At 42.6% G+C, this 15,000-nt stretch overlaps 1 protein-coding gene across 4 annotated transcripts in view; it reads right to left on the reverse strand.

Annotated features, from left to right (window-relative positions):
• Positions 1-8,034: 8,034 nt before the first annotated feature.
• LOC125036861 (H(+)/Cl(-) exchange transporter 7-like) overlaps positions 8,035-15,000 on the reverse strand; it is a 23,864-nt gene continuing 16,898 nt past the window's right edge. For all 4 annotated transcript variants that reach the window (XM_047629753.1, XM_047629754.1, XM_047629756.1 and 1 more), the window contains 7 exons: positions 14,929-15,000; positions 14,655-14,748; positions 14,191-14,360; positions 13,733-13,912; positions 13,247-13,336; positions 12,034-12,234; positions 8,035-11,792 (listed from right to left, as the gene is read on the reverse strand). The exon at positions 14,929-15,000 is cut by the window's right edge and continues 67 nt beyond it. In XM_047629753.1, the coding sequence (XP_047485709.1) occupies positions 11,436-11,792; positions 12,034-12,234; positions 13,247-13,336; positions 13,733-13,912; positions 14,191-14,360; positions 14,655-14,748; positions 14,929-15,000 (1,164 nt within the window). In that variant the 3' untranslated portion in view covers positions 8,035-11,435. The remainder of the gene's footprint in view (positions 11,793-12,033; positions 12,235-13,246; positions 13,337-13,732; positions 13,913-14,190; positions 14,361-14,654; positions 14,749-14,928) is intronic.

Below are 15,000 nucleotides of genomic sequence, written 5' to 3' on the forward strand. Positions count from 1 at the left end.
CGACGACAAGGATTTTGACGACCCGCAGGCTGGCCATTGTGGATTAATTGGTCAAGGCAAGAAGTTATTGGTGCGAGATCCAGATATTTGCCCGGGTTCTATCCTGCCACAACATACGGGGTGAAGATTTTGCAAACCAGGCGGGGAGTAGGGGGAGCAGGGGGGGTAGATGTCAAAGCCCCCTATTTACTGTGAATTTGCTTCCCAATAACTAAATTACTGACAGGTTTACTTCGATCATTCGCTTTTACCCGCAATTTCCTTGATACTTATCAAGCTACAACTACGATATCGTAATTGTGCTTCGTTTGCGAAGGAAATAAGTGCTAGATTCGTTCGAAAGAACTCTCAGAAAAAAAAAAAAACGTTTTTTACCCGGAAATCGGTGGCGTTGTTTCTAAATTTACCGTAGTTTTTCGTAAGTTACTTTATTGCTTGCATTGTCATCAATCAAAGTACCCAAAACCACGGCAACCGCACTGCCTCATAGATCGGGACGACAGAGCCTATGGTGGCATGGCAGCTATTACAATAATAAAACAATTATATTAACAACAAAGGATTCAAAATCTAATAAGGAAATTACCACAAAATCGCCATAAAAAGAAAGTGGCGTTAAACAATATAAAAAAGAATATATAGAAACTACTCATCATCATCTGTAGTGTCATCGATGCGACCCTTGACGACGTGTGTTGGATTGGTGATTCAGCATTCGACTTCTCGCGGCATCTCAGATTTCCCTTGCTGTTTTGATCCCCGCATTTTCCTTCAGTTGGTTTAGGAAGATAAGTCTTTGTCTGCCCCTCGCCTTCTTTCAGGTATCCTTCCGACTAGGCTAAGATCTTCCAGTTCGCCATTCCTGAATATAAACGAATAGATATAGAAAGAATCCATGCATCCGAGGGCCGGGAGTAATAGAAGCGGATCCATGGGAGAGCGGGGCACGGAGACCCCTCCCCTCTGGATTACGCCTCCATAACAGACTAATACACAGTATACAGATCTATGTCAATATATATATATATTTTTTTTTTTTTTTTTTTTTTTTTAGCAATGTCGTTTGTGCGGATATTGGTAATCAAATGTTTGGAAAATACCTCTGAAACGTAAAAACCCTCCACTCTCCTTAACTTCGGTGCTTCATGCCCTCTTCATGACCTCAATCATCATTGGTATCAGCATTATTATTTGCCTGCTTGCCTGTCACTGATTGACAAATTATTTTCCAATAATCTCGACCCATAAACAAAGTGGAACACGGAAATCAGCAGAAGCATTTAAACCAGTGGTGAGAACTGATTCATTCACATTCACAGAGAGAGATAGAGAGAGAGAGAGAGCTCACTCGACTCCGACTTTCGTGGTCCCGAGTTCTATTCCCAGTCGTAGCAGTTGCAAAAATCGCTGCGCTCCGACTGCTGGATGAAGCCTTGACATATCGCCTTGAGAGGTCAAACGCAGGTGTTGTAGGGAAAGTCGCCGCCGTATTACAAGCGCTAAACCGCGGTTAATTGGGAAGGGTATCTAATCAGGCAAGGGTGGTACTCCCATTAACCTCTCAATAATGAATTGAGAAAGGCCCTAAGTCCTGCAGTGGAATGAATGACTGTTGAACATACAGACAAGCAAATACACACACACACACACACACACACACACACACACACACATATATATATATATATATATATATATATATATATATATATATATATATATATATATATATATATATATACTAAACTCAGCTCCATGCCCGCCCATCCGACTGAATCTAGTTCTGTGCCTATTGTCCTAAAATTTCAACGAAACCGGATTTGCACGTTGCGGGGTCCTGTCAAGGAAACCGTATTTTTGTTTTGTTTTCCAGTTGAATTTGCTATAAAATTATCCACTTACTAGAATTAGCTTGTGAGTAAAATTAAAAGAAATGATAAAAGAAATACAAAAACTACAAATAAGGATATATCGGATGGGGTTTCATAGTAATGAGTAATCTTGAACAGTTGAATGAACGCCATAATTATCCTACGCTAATTATAAACCTACGTTAATTACTTTTTAACTATTACCTGCAGTACTAGTAATAATTATGGTGCTAGTAATATCATGAATATAAAGTTATACCCGATCTTTTCATACATATCAATGTGTTACTTAGTCTGTAGAGACTAAAAATACATATTTCAGAGATTGTTACTATTTTGGGAAAAAATGTAAAGGTAGTCGGGCGGACGAGCTTCTTGTTAGTTTACTGAAATTTTTGAAATGATAGTATTATTCTCGATATTATGGCCGAACTCTCTGACTGAGTGCTGGAAAGTCCACTGCCAATAAAATGCCCTTTTTGAGTTTAGTCCATATATGCCCTTCTAACGTTGCATATACTTTTTTTTTTTCAGTCAGTCAGTCTTAGAAAGACGTTGTCACTTTTAATACAAAAATCTAGCTTAGGTAGGTTTCCGATGGTTACATGGGTCAAACTCAAAAACTGGCACTCTCTTTTACATTTGCTCTTGCACTTAGCCGCAGAAGGTTAATAATATATTTATGAAAAATGTTAAGTAAATGATAAAAGGAACGCAGTGATAATAACAATACTAATAGTTTGATTTTGCCGATAGAGGTGGAAATAGATCAAGACGTATGACCTCCGTGTTGCCTTAAATAAATTGCAATAATAATGATAGTTATAATACTAATATTTCTATATCATACTGTAATGTGAAAGATATTGTGGTGGCAGTATACTAAATGATGTGTTGGCTTGTGCTTCGTGATTGTAAAGAGAGTGATATTAATAACTGTAAAGCATGCAGAGGGCACATTCCTTTCGCTAGCATCTAAAAGTCAAGTTTTGACGAAAAAGTAATAGGGAAAATTGAGCAGAACAATTTTCTTTGATGAATTTCATAGTTATTTGTACTCTCGTTTTTTATTTTTTTTTTTTTATTTAAGTTGATAATGTTATTGGATTTCAAACTTTTATTTTGTTACCTCTTGTATGTTTCTATTACATGCCACTGATCTGTTATTTTTATTTACCTCTTTCTTATACGGTTTATTTATTCATCTTATATGCTTCTCTTATTCAACTTCCATATGCTTCTGTCATTTAACATTCATATCCAAGAGTTATTCAACTTTCATATGTTTTTTTTTTTTTTTTTTTTTCTGTTAGCTTTTATGTAGTTCTAATGTTGTCAAGGCAAGCCAAGGTCAGTCTGCTGGATATTTCGGGCAGTCCGAGTTCCGCAGTTCAATTTTCTGTGATTCCCGTTGCGACACCAAACGTTTCCTGTGGAGCCTTAAGGGTTATCTTTAAGTGATATGACTAGCTTCCTCTTCCGTCGAGAAAGAGGCTTCCTCTCCCGTCGAGGAGGAGGCTTCCTCTCCCGTCGAGGAGGAGGCTTCCTCTCCCGTCGAGAAGGAGGCTTCCTCTCTCGTCGAGGAGGAGGCTTCCTCTCCCGTCGAGGAGGAGGCTTCCTCTCCCGTCGAGGAGGAGGCTTCCTCTCCCGTCGAGGAGGAGGCTTCCTCTTCCGTCGAGAAAGAGGCTTCCTCTCCCGTCGAGGAGGAGGCTTCCTCTTCCGTCGAGGAGGAGGCTTCCTCTCCCGTCGAGGAGGAGGTTTCCTCTCCCGTCGAGGAGGAGGCTTCCTCTCTCTTCGAGGAGGAGGCTTCCTCTTCCGTCAAGAAGGAGGTTTCCTCTCCCGTCAAGGAAGAGGCTTCCTCTTCCGTCGAGAAAGATGTTTCCTCTCCCGTCGAGGAGGAGGCTTCCTCTCCCGTCGAGGAGGAGGCTTCCTCTCCCGTCGAGGAGGAGGATTCCTCTCCCGTCGAGGAGGAGGCTTCCTCTCCCGTCGAGGAGGAGGCTTCCTCTCCGTCGAGAAGGAGGATTCCTCTCCCGTCGAGGAGGAGGCTTCCTCTCCCGTCGAGGAAGGAGGCTTCCTCTCCCGTCGAGAAGGAGGCTTCCTCTCCCGTCGAGGAGGAGGATTTCTCAACAGTCGAGGAGGAGGATTCCTCTCTCGTCGAGAAGGAGGATTCCTCTCCCGTCGAGGAGGAGGATTCCTCTCCGTCGAGAAGGAGGATTCCTCTCCCGTCGAGGAGGAGGCTTCCTCTCCGTCGAGAAGGAGGATTCCTCTCCCGTCGAGGAGGAGGATTCCTCTCCCGTCGAGGAGGAGGCTTCCTCTCCCGTCGAGAAGGAGGATTCCTCTCCCGTCGAGCAGGAGGCTTCCTCTCCCGTCGAGGAGGAGGCTTCCTCTCCCGTCGAGGAGGAGGCTTCCTCTCCCGTCGAGGAGGAGGCTTCCTCTCCCGTCGAGGAGGAGGCTTCCTCTCCCGTCGAGGAGGAGGCTTCCTCTCCCGTCGAGAAGGAGGCTTCCTCTCCCGTCGAGGAGGAGGCTTCCTCTCCCGTCGAGGAGGAGGCTTCCTCTCCCGTCGAGGAGGAGGATTCCTCTCCCGTCGAGGAGGAGGCTTCCTCTCCCGTCGAGGAGGAGGCTTCCTCTCCCGTCGAGGAGGAGGCTTCCTCTCCCGTCGAGGAGGAGGCTTCCTCTCCCGTCGAGAAGGAGGCTTCCTCTCCCGTCGAGGAGGAGGCTTCCTCTCCCGTCGAGAAGGAGGCTTCCTCTCCCGTCGAGGAGGAGGCTTCCTCTCCCGTCGAGGAGGAGGCTTCCTCTCCCGTCGAGGAGGAGGCTTCCTCTCCCGTCGAGGAGGAGGCTTCCTCTCCCGTCGAGAGGAGGCTTCCTCTCCCGTCGAGGAGGAGGCTTCCTCTCCCGTCGAGGAGGAGGCTTCCTCTCCCGTCGAGGAGGAGGCTTCCTCTCCCGTCGAGAGGAGGATTCCTCTCCCGTCGAGGAGGAGGCTTCCTCTCCCGTCGAGGAGGAGGCTTCCTCTCCCGTCGAGAAGGAGGCTTCCTCTCCCGTCGAGGAGGAGGATTCCTCTCCCGTCGAGGAGGAGGCTTCCTCTCCCGTCGAGAAGGAGGCTTCCTCTCCCGTCGAGGAGGAGGCTTCCTCTCCCGTCGAGGAGGAGGCTTCCTCTCCCGTCGAGAAGGAGGATTCCTCTCCCGTCGAGGAGGAGGATTCCTCTCCCGTCGAGGAGGAGGCTTCCTCTCCCGCCGAGGAGGAGGATTCCTCTCCGTCGAGGAGGAGGCTTCCTCTCCCGTCGAGAAGGAGGCTTCCTCTCCCGTCGAGGAGGAGGATTCCTCTCCCGTCGAGGAGGAGGCTTCCTCTCCCGTCGAGAAGGAGGCTTCCTCTCCCGTCGAGGAGGAGGATTCCTCTCCCGTCGAGAAGGAGGCTTCCTCTCCCGTCGAGGAGGAGGCTTCCTCTCCCGTCGAGAAGGAGGATTCCTCTCCCGTCGAGGAGGAGGCTTCCTCTCCGTCGAGGAAGGAGGATTCCTCTCCCGTCGAGAAGGAGGCTTCCTCTCCCGTCGAGGAGGAGGATTCCTCTCCCGTCGAGGAGGAGGATTCCTCTCCGTCGAGAAGGAGGATTCCTCTCCCGTCGAGGAGGAAGCTTCCTCTCCGTCGAGAAGGAGGCTTCCTCTCCCGTCGAGGAGGAAGCTTCCTCTCCGTCAAGAAGGACGCTTCCTCTCCCGTCGAGGAGGAGGCTTCCTCTCCCGTCGAGAAGGAGGCTTCCTCTCCCGTCGAGGAGGCTTCCTCTTCCGTCGAGGAGGAGGCTTCCTCTTCCGTCGAGGAGGAGGCTTCCTCTTCCGTCGAGGAGGAGGCTTCCTCTCCCGTCGAGAAGGAGGATTCCTGTCCCGTCGAGAAGGAGGATTCCTCTCCCGTCGAGAAGGAGGCTTCCGCTCCCGTCGAGGAGGAGGATTCCTCTCCCGTCGAGGAGGAGGATTCCTCTCCCGTCGAGAAGGAGGCTTCCTCTCCCGTCGAGAAGGAGGATTCCTCTCCCGTTGAGAAGGAGGATTCTTGTCCCGTCGAGAAGGAGGATTCCTCTCCCGTCGAGGAGGAGGCTTCCTCTCCCGTCGAGAAGGAGGATTCCTGTCCCGTCGAGAAGGAGGCTTCCTCTCCCGTCGAGAAGGAGGATTCCTGTCCCGTCGAGAAGGAGGCTTCCTCTCCCGTCGAGAAGGAGGATTCCTCTCCCGTCGAGAAGGAGGCTTCCTCTCCCGTCGAGGAGGAGGATTCCTCTCCCGTCGAGGAGGATGATTCCTCTCCGTCGAGAAGGAGGATTCCTCTCCCGTCGAGGAGGAAGCTTCCTCTCCGTCGAGAAGGAGGCTTCCTCTCCCGTCGAGGAGGAAGCTTCCTCTCCGTCGAGAAGGAGGCTTCCTCTCCCGTCGAGGAGGAGGCTTCCTCTCCCGTCGAGGAGGAGGATTCCTCTCCCGTCGAGAAGGAGGCTTCCTCTCCCGTCGAGGAGGAGGCTTCCTCTCCCGTCGAGAAGGAGGATTCCTCTCCCGTCGAGAAGGAGGCTTCCTCTCCCGTCGAGGAGGAGGATTCCTCTCCCGTCGAGGAGGAGGCTTCCTCTCCCGCCGAGAAGGAGGCTTCCTCTCCCGTCGAGAAGGAGGCTTCCTCTCCCGTCGAGGAGGAGGATTCCTCTTCCGTCGAGGAGGAGGCTTCCTCTCCGTCGCGTAGGAGGATTCCTCTCCCGTCGAGAAGGAGGCTTCCTCTCCCGTCGAGAAGGAGGATTCCTGTCCCGTCTAGAAGGAGGCTTCCTCTCCCGTCGAGGAGGAGGATTCCTCTCCCGTCGAGAAGGAGGCTTCCTCTCCCGTCGAGAAGGAGGATTTCTCTCCCGTCGAGAAGGAGGATTCCTCTCCCGTCGAGAAGGAGGATTCCTCTTCCGTCGAGGAGGAGGCTTCCTCTCCCGTCGAGGAAGAGGATTCCTCTCCCGTCGAGAAGGAGGATTCCTCTCCCGTCGAGAAGGAGGATTCCTGTCCCGTCGAGAAGGAGGCTTCCTCTCCCGTCGAGAAGGAGGCTTCCTCTCCCGTCGAGAAGGAGGTTTCCTCTTCCGTCGAGGAGGAGGCTTCCTCTCCCGTCGAGGAAGAGGCTTCCTCTCCCGTCGAGAAGGAGGATTCCTCTCCCGTCGAGAAGGAGGATTCCTCTCCCGTCGAGAAGGAGGATTCCTCTCCCGTCGAGAAGAAGGATTCCTCTCCCGTCGAGGAGGAGGCTTCCTCTCCCGTCGAGGAGGAGGCTTCCTCTCCCGTCGAGAAGGAGGATTCCTCTCCCGTCGAGAAGGAGGATTCCTCTCCCGTCGAGAAGGAGGATTCCTCTCCCGTCGAGAAGGAGGCTTCCTCTCCCGTCGAGGAGGAGGCTTCCTCTCCCGTCGAGGAGGCTTCCTCTCCCGTCGAGAAGGAGGCTTCCTTTTCCGTCGAGGAGGAGGCTTCCTTTTTCGTCGAGGAGGAGGCTTCCTCTCCCGTCGAGGAGGAGGCTTCCTTCTCGACGAAGAGGAATCCTCCTCCTCGACGGGAGAGGAATCCTCCTACGCGACGGAGAGGAAGCCTCCTCCTCGACGGAAGAGGAAGCCTCCTTCTCGACGGGAGAGGAAGCCTCCTTCTCGACGGGAGAGGAAGCCTTCGAGGAGAAGGCTTCCTCTCCCGTCGAGAAGGAGGCTTCCTCTTCCGTCGAGGAGGAGGCTTCCTCTCCGTCGCGTAGGAGGATTCCTCTCCCGTCGAGGAGGAGGATTCCTCTTCCGTAGAGAAGAGGAGGCTTCCTCTCCCGTAGAGAAGAGGAGGCTTCCTCTCCCGTAGAGAAGAGGAGGCTTCCTCTCCCGTAGAGAAGAGGAGGCTTCCTCTCCCGTCGAGGAGGCGGCTTTAATCTTGTTAGAATACTGTTTACCTCTTTTTGACATATATTTGAACTTCTATATATTTTTTTTTTTTTTTTTTTTTTTTTTACTCTCTGCTGGCACAATCATATCGGTTATCACACACAATCTGCTTCCAAGCTGTTACATCCTTGGTTTTTGTACTAATATCTCTTGAATTTTTATTGTATTTCAAGGAAAAATAAACAAGATTTATTTAAGAGTAAGGCTGCACTTACTATAACCAGATGCAGTGCTAAATGCATCTGGGACCTGCTATATTTGGGATAAATAAAGAATGACATATCAATAAACTCTTTTATCATATATTTTCTGGATACATTAGATATTAAATTACAAATAATTTTAGCATACAGCCAAAAGAAATAAATACAAAATGCAAAGGAACATCACAAAAATACGAGCATTGGTCCTTGTAAAAGTTTGATAAGAAACGACATTTTCATCAAAATAGTTATAAATCACAGACATCTATTCTATACATAATCTTTTCGTTTTCCCTCACAACTCGAGTTTAATTTCAGCTAATATCAATCTCTCATGATCGCATACTAGTCATACACATAATACCTCTTGACTAGACAAATTAGTTTACAACATATATGAAAATAATACATGAAAAACTGCATTTCATATTTGTGTTTACTTTGCCTTTAGCACAAATGTCACCTGCTCTACTCTTCTATCTTAAGTAGACTGTGTCACCTGAGTTGTTCTATATTACCAAGTTATATTATGGAATGATAATCAAATATGTTAGCAGTCCCTTCCTTAGGTCCTCTTTTGGTTATGCGTTTCTCGAATGGATTCTACCACCATGTGGATCAATGTTAAATGAAAATGCACTGCAAAGTGATGACAAAAAAATCCAAAAGAATTAAGAATTAAACGACTAGTACTCAGCAATCAACAAAGTTAAAATACTCTGAAGACAACATTACTTGTTATCTTAGTTTTGAATTTCAGCAGTCAAAATGTTTTCATGTCCTTTATTAAAATAAAAAAGCATGTCTAAATCAGCATCACATGAACCAAAAACACACTTGAGTTGTATTTAATATAATTCTTCAGCAATTTTGTATAACAATGGTCCTTCTTCCTAGAAACTTTTAATCAAAAGCTTTCTCCTCCATCTAACAGTATCGTGCTTATGTTAATGTATATGCAAATGCCTTTCTGCAAATTTGTGCATCCTTTGTCTAAACAATAAGGATGTTAATCGACTGTATAAAATTCTTTGAAAATCTGAAAAGCAATTTCTGTTCCATCAATAAAATCATAAGATAATAAAAACAGCACAGTAAAAATCATTCTACAGTTCACAATATCAGAATGGAAGGATCTGCAGTACTAGTTAAGGCTTTGTGTTCTGTCCCTGGCAAAAGGTATTGGAAGACACCAAGAATCATTTGTAAGGGATATTCTGACCCATCGTGAAGGTTTACAGTTTTGTATTAGGGAAAATTCTACCTCATTCGAGGTTCCTAATATTTTCATAGCGTGCAGCTTGATCTTTGTACCATCTGAGGTATTTTGTTATTGAAACTAAAAATTTATTAGAGCACTTTACCAGAACCACTTGCTAAAAAAATTTATATATTATATGCAATACAAAAGAGCTTCAATAACTATCACACTCATCAGTTTCAGTACAAATCTAATATTCAAAATTTCTAAAAAAAATGTTACCCCATTTCACTGAACTTTTAATATTAGACTACACACAAATGCAACATGAATGTCAAAGATGTCCCCATAAGGCAATAATTGTTGTACATTCTGCCATTAAACAAGACAGCTGCTGATTCAAACAATTTGAAATCTATTTAGCCAATAACTGAACTTCGAACTATTAGTCTATTACGATTCAAGAAAGAAAATCCAAAAAGTACAATTAACAATATTCATCCCTAATTGTGACTATTAATCTATGCATCTTAACAATACAATTAATACACTTTCTAATCCCCCATCACAATTCCAATAGTAATTACCTGAATATGTAACTGAAAATGTTTATGACATACACAATGTAGTACCTTCAAGTGGGCTTCCTGTCTCTTCCTTTCTCCAAGCCCTAAATTTATATAAACTAAGGCTTTACATTATATTAAAAACACATATACATTAGATGATGTTCTAATGCTTATAAGAAGGAAATTTTTATTCAGGCAATACCCAATCAAACCAAAAAAAATCTTCCCACAGTTAAGCTATTTCCTTCCATGTTCAAAAATGCACTACACAAGATTTTAAGTAGATTGGAGATAGTGCACATGAGGAAAAAAAACAACAACAGAAGTAAAGGAAGGAGTCATGGAATGAAAGAGAATATAATCAAATATAAAAAAAATAGTTCACTTTGTAGGAGTAATGAAATGTGAAAGGTACTGATTTCAAATACTTAATATAACTTAATTTCTGGCACATAAACTACAAAACTACAAGATCCTTTGTCAAAAGAGCCTCTTTATGTGTAACCTTAAGTCACATATAACAGGGCACTCTCTATCACCTAGAAATATGCAGAGAAACTTATTTTTCTCCAATGAATACATAAGAGTACAAATAACCTCTATCCCTTTAATACTGTTAATGTATATAAAAGCACACAAGAGAAAAAAAGGAATGCCTCTCCCTGGCCTTTAAATATTCTATAAAATTAATAGCAAATTAAGTCCCATAAATTCACTCAAAACCTCAGTTACAACATTAAATGGCAGACATAGCTGATAAATCTCACACTAATTTAGTGACACCAGGAAATATAATGAAAACACCAGTATTGACTTTATATAAAGTAATCACAACACTTGGGTATACAGTATCTTTAAATTCAGAAAGTATCACTGGTCTCTAACTTTCACATTCATTTTCCAATAAAATCATCTGCACTTAAGAACATTTAACATTTCCGAATTACTTTGATCCCAACTATTTCTAGGTAATGACAATGTCCTGCACACCAGTCAGATCATATGAACCCTAATATATGTATATAAAAATATCTATAAATTCTAAATATAGTCAACAACAATATAACAATTAATATTAGCTACAATTCTCTGACATGGAACAATTTCTCTTAAAGATCACAACAAATACAGGCTTAATTCCTCTCAGAAAGAAATTACAACCAAATTTTTGAGAAACTAAGATCTGTATAAATACAACCTAAGACTACAACATGCTAAATAATTAATAGATCTACTTCAGGTTTAAAGTCTTTTACATTTATCATACCATGGCTGACCAACCTCCTCTCTCTTTAAACACACTAACCCAGGGGTCTTACAAGAGGTTCACTGCTTCAAAAATATGAATGCATTTTAAAACATGTACATAAAGTTACACTGAAGATCTACAACTCAGCAACACATTCAGGTTACTGAAACAATTCATAAGCACCATTATTCATTACTACAGCAAAAAATAAAAATAAAAAATAGGGTATATAAAAAACCTTGGGATTTAAATATAAAAAAGTAAGATAATAAAAAATCTAAATAAATAATGAAGAGAAAGATAATAAGAAAATATATTTGTTTACACACCAATCTACTGCAAATGTTTGCAATCATTAGCAATTTCTTCCTCAATAACCTCCCAACAACAAATTCTTTCACAACCTAGCATTCACAAACATACCAGACAAGAATACAGCTTGTAAACTTGCCCCACCTCTCAGACATTATTATAAATGACTAGTTCCTCCAGACCCATCTGCCCTCTGTGTTTCCACACCCTGTACTTGACCAAGTCCTTGCGTGTCACCATGCCCACTACTTCATTAATGTCGTTGATCACAATCAGGTGTCTCAAACCCAGTGCTCGGAACAGATTGAACACCCTTGGCAGGGCTGTGCAGGCCATGACTGAATATGGGGACGGATTGATAAACGGTCGTAGGTCAACGGTGCAATTCATGTCTGCCTGGTCAAGGTTCACCTGGTCTAGGGTGAAGTAGCGAGGATATGAGAGCCGGAACAAGTGGATGTCCACTTTGCCATCTTGCCAGATCTCTGCATTCTCGTTAAATATCTGTAATTTGCAAGGTATTTATTGAATTCCAAATATTGCCTTGATATAGTTGGGCTTTGCAAAAAATATATTACATAAAGACAATCTTCAATCTTCAAGAGGTAATATTAAATAGAAGAAACAAATAAAACTACTTATAATGATAATAACAAAATCACATATTACACCAACAGACCAGAATCATTAGAAAATATTTCAGTAAAATAATAATTATCTATTAAGATCAGCATCAACACACTACCTTATGTTTTAACAAAACGGTTAGCTGAGAGCGTAAAATGAGCCCTCTTAGTGTGCCGAAAGACTTAAAGTAACGTTCATCTTCCCCGGTGGGAAGAGAATCAACCACTGGAAAGCCATTGTAGGAATAAGACTTGAGCACTGCAACAATGCGGCCCACACGCTCCACTGTGCGCAGGGAGACAACTGGACGATTCATCACCTGAAAAGGATTTTTATATACTATGTGTACTTTATAAATACATCATGATTTTATATATACATTAACCCAGAGACCCCCCACCCCCACACACACACTCACATACACCCACATACACGCACATACACTCACATACACGCACATACACGCACGCACACTCATGCACACACACACACACACACACACACACACACACACACACACACACACACACACACACACACACACACACACACACACACACACACACACACACATATATATATATATTATATATATTATATATATATATTATATATATATATTATATATACATTATATATATATTATATATATATTATATATATATATTATATATATATACTTACATACTTACATGCTTACATATACAAATATATATACATATAAATATGCATACATACACACACACATACATTCACACATATCATATATATATCTATATATTCATAAAGATACATATACATAGATACATAGATAAAAAATATGTAATCAAGTTAATTGTCTGATTAGGATAAACCAGCAAAGCCTTTTGATCTTAAGCCATTCGCGACAGGCATGTCACGAGTCCGTGCCATGCCCACTGTGAGTTTACTTGTTTAATTGTTTTAACACATAGATGGCTACACTTGTACTAAATCACCAATGAGCCAGTTACAAGTACTGCCTGTCTCACCTGTTTACCCTTTTCTTTAATTTACCAAAATATTTTACGTTATCTTATTTTGCTATTACTAATGTTTATAACATTATAATGTTTATAATTAGAATAACACCACCAATATTCATGGCACTAGTAAAAAATAAATTTTCCCGCTAATTCAAGGAAAGGTGAAATCAGGTAAGGCAGAGCCATCTATGTGTAGAGACATATCACCAAAAATATAAAAAATGGGCACAGCATTTTCCCCATTTTTTATTCATTTTCCCCAGCAGCAATGTGTTAAAACCTCTCCCAAGATGCTCTCCCCTTTATCAAAGTACAGAAAACACTCACTTCTGAGGCATAAATATTATTTGAGAGAGGTGGGGCCTCCCAAGCCATAATCGGCACGCCAGTCATCTGAATGTGAATATCATACAAGCCCTGAAAGGTGAAAAGAAAATGTTTTTTATACTTCTAGTTGGCAATATAAACCATTTAGTTCTTATAACATGTTTAAATAAAAATACCACTTAAAATTTGAAGTTGAACACAGAACATCTTTGGTACATAACTTATACATTATCAATTAATACAAACAGTCATTAGATGTCCTACACCAGTTGATAAATGATCAGGTTAACCAATAAAACTATATACTACATTATTCCTTAAACATTATTATAGTCTGCATTTAGAGCCAATCACATAACTGAAAACTTGTCATTCTAAAACCTATGAAAGTTTTCTTATACATCAAGAGAAAAATGAAATGAAAAAATCTCCTTGGTAAAAAACAAAAAAAAAAATTCTGCCAAACATTAAAGCACACAATTGTACCTCATTGAAAAAGTCCCCAACCCATTTGGCTACCATCAACACGATCATCAGTGGCAAGCCGAAGGTAATGTTGCCGACGCACTCCATCAAGATGACTGTCAGACTCAGTGTCATGCGCACGACACCACCCAGCATTGCTCCAGCTCCCACAAGAGCGTACTTGCCTTCATCAGCCCAAGCCTAAGTGATTTAGGTAAGTACACCATTTTATGCAATCAATTTCAATTCTCAATAGGAAAACTAAATATCAAAGGCTGCCAAAAGGCCGCAGATTTTCCCACCTTCCATGACCACTACAAAGACTATGAACTCAATAATATTGCAAAAATATTATATATACATATAGTGTACTTATACCATGTATTTTTTAGTTATAATCAATATCAGCATTTTTCATTACACAACTACTCAATTACTCATACACACAAAAGTCCTTATACAAGCTACTGGGTACTTACCTGATCAGGGAAGAGCAGTGACATGAGCTTTCCTACAAGGCGACCCCAGGCAGCACCACACAGAAGTGTTGGGATGAAAAGGCCTGATGGGATACCAAGGCCATATGTCCAGCAAGCCAGGAAGAAGTAGCAGGTGAAGAACACTCCCAAGGTTGTCCATGAAAACGAGTCTTTTAGAGGTGAAAAGAAAAGAAAATAATATGGTAAACCATTAACCTGACAATATCTGACTGCAAAATCAGATTCAAATAAACATGTGAACTTGAGTTTTGCTTTTCTGTTCCATATCATGCTATCAAGCCTTTGATTAAGAAAAAGTATACATAAAGTCAATTACATCTAATTAATAATCCCAGCACTATTGCAGAATATAAAAAATCAGTAATGTTCAGTAGCATTTCACCACTAAAGAATCAACTATGTAAATGTGAATCCAAGTAAACTAAACTATAATTCTTTCTTACCAGTTGGATCATGAAACAGAGAACGAACACTCTTCTCTGGTGTCTGAAACCAGATAGCAGCTGCTGCATTTTCTTCTCCATACTTGCAAAACATCTATATGAGGATATAAAACAAATGAAGAATGTAAATAGTACTTAGAATATCAATACCTTTAACTACATTTATGGTTTTGAAGTACTTCACCTTAAGATTACTAACAATAAGAGTTCCATGCATCCAGTGTTATCAGTTCACAAAAATCAACACACCACGCACGTCCTCAATCCTACTGACCTGAATTGGGTACTCGGATGACTTGGTGTCAATTTCACGGCAATCATGGAGCAAGTAAATCATGAGGAAGGC

Source organism: Penaeus chinensis, chromosome 22, assembly GCF_019202785.1.
Source record: "Penaeus chinensis breed Huanghai No. 1 chromosome 22, ASM1920278v2, whole genome shotgun sequence".
Lineage (NCBI taxonomy): Eukaryota > Metazoa > Arthropoda > Malacostraca > Decapoda > Penaeidae > Penaeus > Penaeus chinensis.